The sequence below is a fragment of the Hyaena hyaena genome, unplaced genomic scaffold, assembly GCF_003009895.1.
Source record: "Hyaena hyaena isolate Hyena2069 unplaced genomic scaffold, ASM300989v1 scaffold_985, whole genome shotgun sequence".
Classification (NCBI taxonomy): Eukaryota; Metazoa; Chordata; class Mammalia; order Carnivora; family Hyaenidae; genus Hyaena; species Hyaena hyaena.
The window spans coordinates 332,282-344,987 of record NW_024081619.1 but is presented as its reverse complement, the minus strand read 5'-3'; the positions used below and the strand labels follow the sequence as shown (position 1 = coordinate 344,987).

The 12,706-nt window shown below is 33.9% G+C and overlaps 1 protein-coding gene across 1 annotated transcript in view; it reads right to left on the bottom strand.

Moving 5' to 3' along the window:
• Positions 1 to 12,706, bottom strand: part of LOC120223374 (diacylglycerol kinase beta-like) — a gene marked incomplete at its 3' end in the record, with an annotated part of 391,667 nt that overhangs the window by 242,215 nt on the left and 136,746 nt on the right. The window contains exons 2-4 of the mRNA XM_039221452.1: positions 12,569 to 12,645; positions 8,545 to 8,640; positions 346 to 499 (exon numbers count right to left, since the gene is read on the bottom strand). Coding sequence (XP_039077383.1) covers positions 346 to 499; positions 8,545 to 8,640; positions 12,569 to 12,645 — 327 coding nt within the window. The remainder of the gene's footprint in view (positions 1 to 345; positions 500 to 8,544; positions 8,641 to 12,568; positions 12,646 to 12,706) is intronic.

Here is a 12,706-nt window from a genome sequence, read left to right as displayed (position 1 = left end):
GCATTTTCATATATAAAGTGATCTATATTTATCTAGTCATTTAAAGGAGTACTTTTCCATATTTGATGGAAGTATCTCTAAAAATTATTACCTAAACATAGACTTCTAAGACTTTGAATGACAAGTGATGGATAATGATAAAGTATATTTTCTTTAAAGTTTAGCTATAATTATATCAGAGATACTTTAAATATTTTGCACAATCTTAGTATGTATGACAGTATAAGTCTTGCAATAAAGATATTTCTTAAGCAAATAATCTCTTCTCTTATAAAGAACTTGATAATGATTTTCCCTTTGGGGTTCTTACTGTGTATACATAGTTAAATAAATAATTAGACTTACCGCCTGAAAGGAGAGCAGGCTTACTTTTTACCATTGGACTAGAATGAGGAAATTTGTTGCTAAATGACATGAAAAGGTGAGCCGTGAAATCATCAGGAAGCTCTGCTTCCAGGAATGTCTTCATAAATAGCTTGAAACCTTCAAAATCTATTGTCTGAAAAAAAATTGAAACATGTATTTTCAGACTTAGCCAACATTAAGATGTTTTATGTGCTATATTCAGAATCAACAGTGGTAGAAATGACCTCAAACATTCTTATACCCATGTCTACAAAAGGAAGGTAACTATTTGAGAAATGGAGGGAGCAGTCTTAAGCTAATAGTGGAGATTAGATAAGTATGTATCTTACCTGTGTTGGGGCAGCAGGAAAGGCAGAAGCTTTCCAGTCAGACATTTCTATTTCCAGAGTATTTTATCACCTTAAAAAAAATCTACTCTTTGAAACTGAGTTTCCTTTTCTGTAAATTGGGAATAATATTCCCAATCCCACAGAGTTGCTGTTATAATTAAATCAGGCAACTGACATGAACATGCCAATGCAGTCACGAACAGAGCACGGATACTCTAAAATAAAGGAATTTCTCTTGTCTCCTTTCCTGGCCTCTAATGGTTAATCTTGATTTTGACAAATGAGAAAAGGGGTTAAAGTGAAAAATTCACCCTAGCACCAAAATCATTTGATATGAAATTCCAAAGTGAAATTCTAAAACTTCCCACGCAAACTTTCGAGGAACCCTATTTCAAGACCTTTGCCCACCTGTACTCACTGCAGATCTATAAAAAACAAAACAAAACAAAAACACAGATATTGATTTGGAATGAACCACTGCTACATTGAGAGTCTCCATATCCACCTGGGGAAATAGTGGTAGAAACCACCTTCTTATCCTTGAGTTAAGGAGAGGATTTCCCAGGAGTCACCTGGATAGCTTATTTTCTTCACACAGATGTGGGCCGTGGACTGGACAGATCCAGACAGAATCTTACTCTTGTCTGGAAAACTGAGGACAAGGGGGTAGGTCCTTCGGGGCAAAGGCAAGTCAATGGTACTATATTGGGTTTGGTTAAGACCCTCAGGTCTGTAGAGACAACGAGGCATAAATATATCCTGGGAAATCAATGCAGACCACATGGAAGAGGCCAGTGGAGTTATGTTGGGTCCTATCCAGTAGGCCTTTGAAGGGACTAAGAAACCTACTGAGAAGAAGCTGGAATAAAGCCGCATCTGTCCAGATCAAGAGAGTGTAAGGTCGATGGGCCTCACAAGGTCGATGGACTGGAGAGGAAGCCCATGAAGGGCATTATTTTTTCTTATCCAGTTCAATGTAACTGAGATGAAACTAAAAATAGGGCAAAGATGAAATCTGGCTGACGGATGCTCTTAATTTTAGTCAAACTTCTGGCAGATGAGAATAAATTAATTCCTTAAACTGCTATTTTGGATAGAAAAAGTATTTGTTCTATGTAATTATATTGGGATAATATGGTACAGAATGACCAATTTTATTATTATTTTGAATAAACTTAAAATGGAATATGACATACAGGGATATCATCATAAAAAGTACATTTTTATATATTAGATCGTGTGCCAGTTAAGAATATGTTCTATGTCTGTTTCTGTATCTAATATAATTTCAAGTCTGTAAGAAACAAAACCAAAATTTCACTGTGTTTATTCATGGTTGCAAAACTCTGCCTACACCTTAATCTGATATTTTTGGTTAATCTTCCTTTGCTTATCCATAAAGAGCACTTAATACTGGTGCACCTTTATATTGGAGTACATTTATACTGGTGGTAGTAAATGACTTCACTTTCTTCCATGGGGCACCTAGGTGGCTCAGTCAGTTAAGCGTCTGACTTCGGCTCAGGTCATGACAACTCAGAGCCTGGGGCCTGCTTTGTATTTTATGTCCTCCTCTCTCTCTCTGCCCCTTGCCAATTCATGCTCTGTCTTTCAAAAATAAAAATTTTAAAAAAAGTATATAAAAAAAGAAGACTTCACTTTCTTCCATATTTAAGAAATCACCACCACCACAACGTATTATATATTGTATTAGACTAGTGAACCACATAATTAAAAACCATGAATAATATAAAGATATAAATAATAGCCTCAGGTAGCATTACTTCCATAAAGCAATATGCTTCATAAATGAAACCAAAGTTTCCAAATATGCAGAGAAGGCTAACAGCCAGACCACTGTATCAAAGTTTGTTTTCTTGAGCAGAGACACCTACTCTTACTAACAGGGTTCCTTGGGCATGACCAATTATTGCAAGAGATTAAATCCACTTTCAGTTAGATGAGTGACCAATATCCATAGACAATTATCAAATGTGTGAAGCCCTATGGGACATTAGGAGTAATTTTATTACAAAAATATAACTTTGTGTAAAAAATAACATATTCATAGGCACTGTGGCTGGGAGCATGGTCATTTATATTCACTCTTGCTTTTGTGTCTTAAGCCTTAAGTCATCAGCACTACATTTGCCAACATAACAGAACACAGGAGCATAGTTTTAAAGTGAGACTACCTGGATCTGCTCTCAGATTCAACACTTCCTAGCTGTGTCAAGGTGGGAAATTCATCAACCTCTCAATGCCTCAATTTTTCCATCTATAGAAAAGAATAACACAATACCTACCTTTTGGTCTGTTAGAAATTTCAGTTTTTTGAAGAATAAGCCTCAAAACCACATTACCTTAAATGTTTTTATATGCATTTGAATATCCTTTTTGGTTGTTACTATTATTTATTTTAGAAAGCTGGTAACAAAACATGAAGAAAGGACTAGAACTGATGACAGTTTTTCTTTGGATTGTCCTTTGGAACATGATTGTATTTAAAATGCAACTATTTCAAGGAAAATAGAGGAGAGTTTAACCTGATAACAGAGGAAAACTTTAACCACCAACCAACAAAGAAAAACAAAAGAAGAACTTCAGGATAAAATAATGTTGTGTCCTATTCCAAAATCTCTGCTTGCTACTTGAGTGATCTGGGGCAAGGAATTTATCTGCTCTTTCATTTGTTTATTATTTATTATTATTATTTGTAATGTTTATTTTTTAGAGAGAGAGACAGAACATGAGTAGAGGAGGGGCAGACAGAGAGGGAAACACAGAATCCAAATCAGGCTCTAGACTTTGAACTGTCCGCACAGAGTTTGACACAGGTTTCAAACCCACAAACTGTGAGAGCCTGACCTGAGCCGAAGTCAGACGCTTAACCGACTGAGCCATCCAGGCACCCCTATCTGCTCCTTTAAAGAAAAAATCTGCCATATCCCAAGTGGGTGTACTTTAAAAAGTCTTACATAATAGAACCTCCTTGAAATTAGCACCTGTAATTTAATAATGAAAACCAGGGGAGAAAAAACAATCAAAAAGAAGAGTATCCCCCTTAATAAGGAACATGTTACTCCTTGGTCCTTATTTCTTGGTCCTCAGGAAACTTTCTAAAATTAAATGCTGCAGCTCTGTCATGCTCAGTAAGCAAAAAGCAGCTTGGTTTTATTCTCTGACAGCTCTAACCCTTATTTTTTTTCCATATAAAGTGATATATATATAAGATGAAGCATTCAGGATTGTCATCTAAATGTAATAATAAATCAACATAAAGCACTTAAGATGCCCTTGGGCACATGGCATGTAAAATAAATGAAATGTTAAAATAGTAGAAGGAAGTGCTGGTTTGAGGTTTAATGGATTTTTTATTATCTTAATTTGCTCTCCTCTTTTTTACTCCAGAAAACCAGAAAATTCACTACATCTTCCTGAATCAAACCTGCAGTTTCTGGGTTTTAGCTATTTTGTGATAATTGTTCTGTATCAAGCAACATTGACAAATCACTGCTTTTAAAACATGAGCATTTATAAACAGATATTTTCCTTTAGAAAATAAAAGTCTTTTATTGGAATCATCATTATTTCCTCAGTCTTAGACGTTTTCTATGAGATGATGTCATCCCATTTATTACTTAAGTTTTACTGATGATGTAAAATTCTCTTTCAAACTTCTTAACAGTGTTGGTGGAAGCAAAATTCCCTTCCTTTAAATTTTTGGCCATTATATACAGCTTACAGTGTTGTAAAACTCAAATTTCTTTAAAGTCAAAATTGAGCTGTTTTAGTGTTTCCAATTCATAGAGTTAATTATTCTGAAATGCCTTTTCTGGTTACCCTGCCTCCTTCTTTTCTTGTTAGTAAAAGATTTCCAAATCTCCTTTAAATTCTATGTTGTCTAAAATATCTGTAAGTGCATACTGTTCTCAATATATACATTTTCCTTATTTCATGATTCAGTAGAACATTGCCAAATTTAAGTATTTCATTTTCTACTGCTGTCATATAGCAGCATTAGAATTGGTTTTTGAAGATTGTGATCTTTAAATAGATTAAGATCACTTATATGCACATCAATGGAAACACTAATAAAAAAAAACGTTTTGTTGGACTTAACTGAATGAGCGTTCAAAAACCAAACTGGCTGCAAGTTCAGAAACACACACACTCACAATGTTTAAAATTTTAAGAACTGCTTTTTAATTTTTTTTTTCTTAAGGAGCAGCCACAGACTATTTAAGGAGATAACATGGAGAATTTGCAAAGAATTCAGACTGAGGGAGCTGCTCAGATGTTGTTGCCAAATTGGCATAAATTCAAAACACATTTCTATATGCCTTTCATTATTATATCTGACCATCTGGGTCCTTTGTTTCTAAGTCCCTGTTAATACTAAAGAAATAACACTAGTATTCATCCAAGTAGATTCAAAGTGAATGAAAATAAATGTCATCACTCTATCATTAATGTATTCTGGTGGTTTCAGGATGGAGATTTTCTCATATTCAGCAAATGTTCACTGCGTACCCACATTGTATGAGGCTCTGCCCTAGGTGTTTGGGTAAAGATGCTACTGCAACATGTGAAAATCCTTCCACTAGAGGCTAATCTTCCAACAAAAGATAAAATAAAATAGCAAAATAAATAGGTTAAATGTACAATGTTTGACAGTATTAAGTGTTATAGGAAAAAAAGAAGTAAAATAGTTATAAATTTGGAAGGGAAGCTTGTAATATTAAATCTTATGAGGAGGAAATGAAAATCTGCTCTTTGAATAAAGATTTAAAGGAGAAGAGGGTGACATCTTTGCACATATCTGGAGAGAGAACATCTCAAATAGCCAAACAGGTAGTCCAAAGGTCCTGAGGTATTAAAATGTTATTGTTTTAGAGGGATTTATATAAAAGTCACTGAGGAGGGGCAGGAGAGCAGAATAGGAGTGAGGGCAGACTAGAATAGCAGAAAATGCATTCCTGTATGTTTATCATAGAAATGTAGGGGAGAAATACATCAACTGTGACAGATATCACCTAGCCACTTGAAACAGACCACTGAAGTTTCAATTTAGGATACAGTACTGCAGACAGTTGATTCTCAAATTCTAAATGTTGTCATAGATACAAGACAGTATTTTTTTTGACAATATCGAGATTGGATCCTCAGTGCACTTATGACAAACCTGTAACAAGCTATTCAAATTGATGTGTTTAATTACAAGATGTAACTAATTAGGCTCATAAGTATCTATATAAATATCTTCTCAAACTTTTACAGGGCTCAGTGCTAGGACAGGGCAATTCTCTGAGTATCAAGGTGTAAATACGAAGCCACATCATGAAAAGAAAGTTACTACATATTTCAACAATAATTAATACACACTGAATATGAGGTTAAACATACAGAATTATCAAAGGCATTTTATTATTCAGTGTGGTGGTAAATTTTCAAAACTGGTCTCTGATTGTAAGTTTGATAAGATGAAAACAGCTGCCTTTGTATAAAGAGGAACAGGGAAGAGATGTAGAAATACTGGTTAACATGTTTCTCCCATTCCTTGCTAATCCAGTGCGCTGGCATATATGCAGTTGTGAGAGGTGGAACAGATACAAGAGACACAATAACTCTGGGAGCAGGGCAGCATTCTGGATAGTGGCCAGGCTTGGCCGGGAAGAAAATCACATCTTATGTCCTCCACTCATACCTCATGGTAGAAGGAAATCAATTTAGAGTTGGAAAAGACATCAGAGTTATATTTTCTCACTTTATAGTTGAGAAAAGTGAGGCTCTGAGAAAATAAAGGTGATAGGATAGGCTGATGGTGTATCTCAGATATTCCTATCTTCTCTTTTCACATATACTCTAGAAATTTTGTATGAAATCATGCTGGTTGCTAACGTGTGACTAATAGCTACTGCCTTTAAACATCAGTGGAACACTGATACGTCAGGCACAGAGCTAAGTATTTTGTATACACTTCAGAATTTAACCCTTTTAACAACTCGATAAGGCCAATATTCTTTTTGTTTGATAGCTGAACAAATTGAGGCTAATCATTTGTCCAAGACCTGCTAATACATGGCAGATGTGGGATTTGAACTCAGTTCAGTTGGACTCCTAAGGCCACATTTTCTCTGTTATACCTTCCAGATGCCTTATTTAATGGCAAAGGTTGAATTTGGTTCTGGAAGGACAATTATAGCTTACAATAAAAGGGTGTTTATATCATTGCTAATAATTCTTTCAGTGTCAATATCCTTGTTAAAGACACTGAAAATATTACATTGGGTGGCAGCACTACCAAATGTAAGTTATGAATTCCCAGGTTTCTTATTAAGGGAATGAAGCAATTCACTTGTCTAAATGTAAAGGGTATCCTTCTATATTAGTAGAACTCACAGTGCAGAGTACCAAGTGCAAAGATAAGGGAAGCCCAGGGAACTATGAAATACAACTAACCCTTGTGCCAAGGATCATCTACTAACAGGAAATATAAAGAGAAAATCCTACACTCATAGGCACCGATACACCAAGAACACATATAGAGCAAAAAATATGCATGCACTTTTTTCTCCTTTGGCTAACCTCAGCTTTCCTTGTTCTTTCTATTCTGCAACTAAAATTGCTTGCCTACCCAACATCTCCATATGGAAGAAAGACTGAGCAAGGAGAGAAAGAAACTCATCCTGCTGACCCTAAAAAAGGCGGGGCTAACTTTGACACTAGTTTTCAGACAGTCCCTGGGAGGGATGCACATTGTGCAGAAAGGTGTGTTTGTTGACCAAGGTGTTCAGTAAATGTCTTCCCATAGCTAAATCCTACTATATAAAAGCAGCCATTTACTCTGAAGAGCTGCCTCCTAAAATCATAAAGCCCTTGTAGACTGTCTTGGGGGAGGGGTGATGGTTGGTAGGTTTCCACATAGTTCAGGGATATTATCAGAGAAGTGTCGTCTCCTGAAAGAGAATGGTAAAAGTCATCACAGTAACTGAGTTGCCATTTCAGTCCTATCTCATTCTAGGAGACTGTAATATGGAGGACCTACATCTAGTCAATCAAGATTGTTCTGCTATAACCAATTGCACTGTGATATGTTGGGGATGAGATTACAGTGTTTGCTGTCATTGAGACCATAGGAGAGAGGTGAATAAAAAGCTGTTAGTACCTACTCATTACTGTGCAAGAGAGACAATATTATGGCTTTAAAGATCTCATGCATTTTGCTAAGATATATTCCTAGTATGATAGAAAAATCCATTTAAAGCTCCCAAAAATGGGTTGTAATTCTAAGCACCCAGCTGAACTATGGACACAAAACTTGCTTTACAAAATGGGCTTTACTAGGAGAATGGCTGAAATGACAGACGGGTTACTCTTTTTTCCCAGGAAGGCAAAGATCAATAGCTTTTCAGTTATATTTCCCTCACAGGTTCGAATAGCACTGTAGATGTCCCCTGCAAAGAAATACCTATCAATTGCATTTAAATGCAGTTATAAACCTCCCGTTGCAGGTACATAAATTAAGACTTTCATTAAATGGTTTATTTTACTGGAGTTTGATCGATGTTTTGGTGAAATCAGAAAATTAAATTCAAGAGTCTATAAAACTAAAGCCCACCCTCTAGACCTTCTTTAATTCCACCAAGGTATTAGTTCTTCTATTTGAGACTTTTATGTGAACAAATATCAGTTAATTATAACTTTCTAAGTTTTATGGATAGCCGTGCATATTATATGAATCTTAATGGTAGAGAAGTACAGGTCAGTGATATGGATGAGAAATTTATAGCTCACATCAGAATAAAGAAAGAAAAGACAGATTTCAATAGAAAAGAAAATGTCTTACTTGGTTAAGAATGTCTTGTTTCTGTGCATGCAAGGAAAGAAAGAATACACGTGTTAACGTCAGATAATTTATACTCATTATCTCTATTGCTGACAACTAAAAGGTCAAGTTTACAGATTGATTTTAAAACATACCCTAGAACTATGGGTCTCAAAATGTGGTCCTGAAACAGCATCATTATCATAAACTGTGAAACTTATAGAAATACACATTTTTGAACCTTACCCCAGAAACACAGAAACTGAGGAGGTCAGGGGAACAGACAGCAATCTGTATTTTAAGAAAACCATCAGGTGATTCTGATACAAGCTAAAATTTGAGAATCACTTACTAGATCATTCTTTGAGTGTAATAAGCAAACAGTTCTAATTGACAGGAGGTAAATATAATGAATAACACATATAAGATTTTTAAAACCTTCCAGAGAAGATCATGAAAACAGAACAGTATATATAAGTATATATTAGATTATGAATACTTCTTTCCTACTCCTAATGTTCCCATCTTTTGGATTAACATTTTGACTAGTCCATTGCCATGCCTTTAAAGAAAAATAACTTCCCATATGTATAGTACTACTTATTTTTCCCCATGTCTTTAGACATTAAAGGAACAATTTAGAATTGAATTTGAATCCAGAAGGGGAAATACACACACACACACACACACACACACACACAATTACTTATACTATAATATGCTACATATATATATATTACGCACATATAAAATGCAACGCCAAACTTGTTCTTTCTTATATTATCCAATTCCATTACTTTCATGAATCATTAATACCTGAGATATGCTGACTATATTTTACTCTTTTACTGTGAATCTTCTCACTGAGATTGAATGGCTACTAAAAACTAGCTATAATCATACTCTTAACATTCATGTAAGATTAGTTGGAGATTAATAAGAATCCAAAAAGTCATGGAGGTGGAAAGTATAGCACATGGAATATAATCAGTAAGATTGTGACAATGTTGTTTGGTGACAGATGGTGACTACACTTATTGTAGTGGACACTGAGTAATATATAGAATTATTGAATCATTATGTTGTATATCTGAAACTAATATAACACTGTATAGTAATTATATTTCAATAAAAAGTTTTACAAGGAAAAAATAAAAAAAAAGAATCTCTTACCTTTTTAGGTATGAGTTAGTAGTAATTATGTGCATCGGAATATGCCATACTCATTACATAAGAAATGCCACTCAATGTATGTGAAATACCTTTCGCTTCTCCTTATTCTTAATTCCCAAGACCTTCCTTTTCATTCTACGGCCCAATCAACAAAGTGAAGAGGAAAGGGCATCAGTCTTAATCTGGGATTCCAGATAATTAAGTTTTAATTATGGCTCTTGTCATGAAACTAGGTGGTTAATCCCAAGAAAGTAATTTTACTTTTCTTATAATGACTTTATCTAAAAATTTTATAATCTTAACTGTTTGGGAAACTGAAGACCTTTTTAAACACTTTACTCTTAGGGAATCTTTAATGCCATTGTTTAGATTCATATTTTTGATTTGGTTATTTATTTTTTTCAAAGAGTGATTATTAGTTGATCTTTAAAAGATACAAATTAAAAATAAATTATTCATCCATATATGGAAATTAGTATTTCTTCTCCATTAAAATAGACTTAAACCATTCACATATCCATTAGATGCAATTTTTATACAAAGAGCTTTTAGAACTCAGTAATTAAAAGAGTGATAAGAAATATAATGCATCTACCATATAAGCAGCTTTACTTTGTAAGAGGAGAAGCAAATAAGGGATATTTTGTCTGTTTTTTGTTTCTTTGCAAATATCTTTTATGTGGATGATATAAGCAATCTTTATTTTAGAAAACAAAGGATTAAGTATTCTAAAAACAATATAGATTAAATACTTCTCTACATTTTCTCGTATACTGGGTCATCAATTAAGTAGTCATCTTCACCACACAACTTTAGTATTAATCTGACTAGTGAATAGAGAGTGAAAACTTCCCATGTGAATAGAGAGTATGAATTCTGCCATACTGTTAGAGTAAACTTTAAGAAATTAGATGAAGTCATGTTCTGAAGAGAATCTTAAGGCCTTAAAGCTTTCTTTCTCAATATTAAATATTCCTAACTACTTCCTATTGGCTTTTGTAAAATACATATTAGTCATTAAAGTCATATAAACTTTATATTTTTTTTCCTGAAGGGAAAAGACCAATCATGTTAGATTAGAGAGAAGATTTGCTCTTAAATTAAAATTACTTTGGGGTCATACTGGGATCTAACTTTTTTTTGTTTTTCAACCATTCATTATTTTAATAATGCATTCCAAGAGCAGATCTGTGCATTTACAGAGAGTTATTACATTATTGAAAAGGCTGACATCATATGTGTGTCTAAGAATGAATCTAGTAATTACCTCAATAAATCCAGTATACAGTGACTGATAATCCTCATGAAATATATAATATCAGTAAGACTAAGTCATGAGAATCTTTTAAATAAGAAATCACTGAAGCAAAAAGGCTATTTTGCAAACAAAATTACATTCCAACTTAATTTATAGCTCCCAGCTATCTTTAGGGAGAAAGAAAACCTGGTTTTATCTCTGTATGTAGATAACATGTACATCATCAAGAATGGTTGGGAATGTAAATATTAATGACATTTTCGGGCCTTACAGCACTTCCATAAAGTTGTCATCTTTAGCTTTCCCACTCTGCTTTTGTGGTCTTTGAGATTTTCAGTCTACAAATTTATCTGCCAACATTTTTTTTTCTCACACTATAGCATCCAGGAAAATAAAATATGAGAAAAATGTAGGCCAGATATTTGCTTTTGTTCCTAGGATAGGAAAATGGGAATGGCTTTAAATTGACTTATTTTCCCCATCATTGGCAGGCTCTAAATATTAATTTAGTTGAAAAAGAAAAAAAATCTTAAGGTAAAGACTTCTACAAGGTACAGTAATGTATCAGAATATAGACAGAATAAGAAAATATGGCATGAAAAATAGCTATTAGAAATACTGAAAGTAAATTATAAAACAATATGAACTGAGGTTAGAATTTAGAAACTTAGTTTTGACTAAAATACAAATTCTACAAATCCCAAAGAAATATAACATTGAAGGAAAATGAAGAACTGTGCTCTTATAAACATTGAAAACCATAATGACAATAATAGCAAAAAACAAATCACATTTAATCAGCAAACAAATCTATCTAGCTGGCTAGATAATACATCCAGGGGAAAGGGTCTTCTGAAAAGCTTAATTTGTTTTAACTCCTAAAGAACACAATTATCATTTGGTGAAACTCCAAAAGAACTCACAGTAAAGATGCTCAAACATTCAAAATGTAACATCTCTCAGCTAACATCAAAAGGAAGGTTATTAAAGAAATAATTAGGAAAGGATAGACATTCATTCAAGCAAGGTATTCCAAAGCCATCAACAGGACATGAAGTTTTTATAAGGAAGGAATTTCAGGGACTCATTAGCTTACTGGTAATAGATTAAAACAAGATAGGAGGAAGAAATTGCTTTTTACCCAAGGTGGCTTTTTAAAATTACAGATTTTTCTTTAGTCAAGGGAATAATTCTTTGAAAGGAGTAACTCTCCTGCCCCCAACCAATGTTCATCTGGGGTTAAAAAGTATACAACTCGGAGGGAGTAGCAAGCACACTCTGTCTTCCCTTCTATCTAATCCTGACCTGATCATACCTGAGCAAGCCATCTCAGAATCACAATGTTTTTAACCTTTAGGAAAAGAACCAAGGACATATTAGGGATGATCTATACTCTTTCAAGAACACAACATACAAATGTTATTTTCATTAGCAAACGTTTTTTGAATGAAAAAAAGTAGTACACTATTTTATGTATTTTCCAGAAAAGCATTTCATATGAATTTCATTTTCATTATGGTATGGTATATGATGCATATACTTCTAAGGACTATTCATTAAGAAATCTCGTCTTCAATCATATATATGAAACTGATATAAAGAAAAAAGGTTTACCCCTTCAGGATTATACTTTGCAAGCACACCATTACCATGGAATTCTTCAAGAACATCCTTTAATTTCTTTGTGGAATCTATAAAGAAATAGAGAACACACAAATTGTTTATACGTATCTATTGTGGTTAAATAACCCA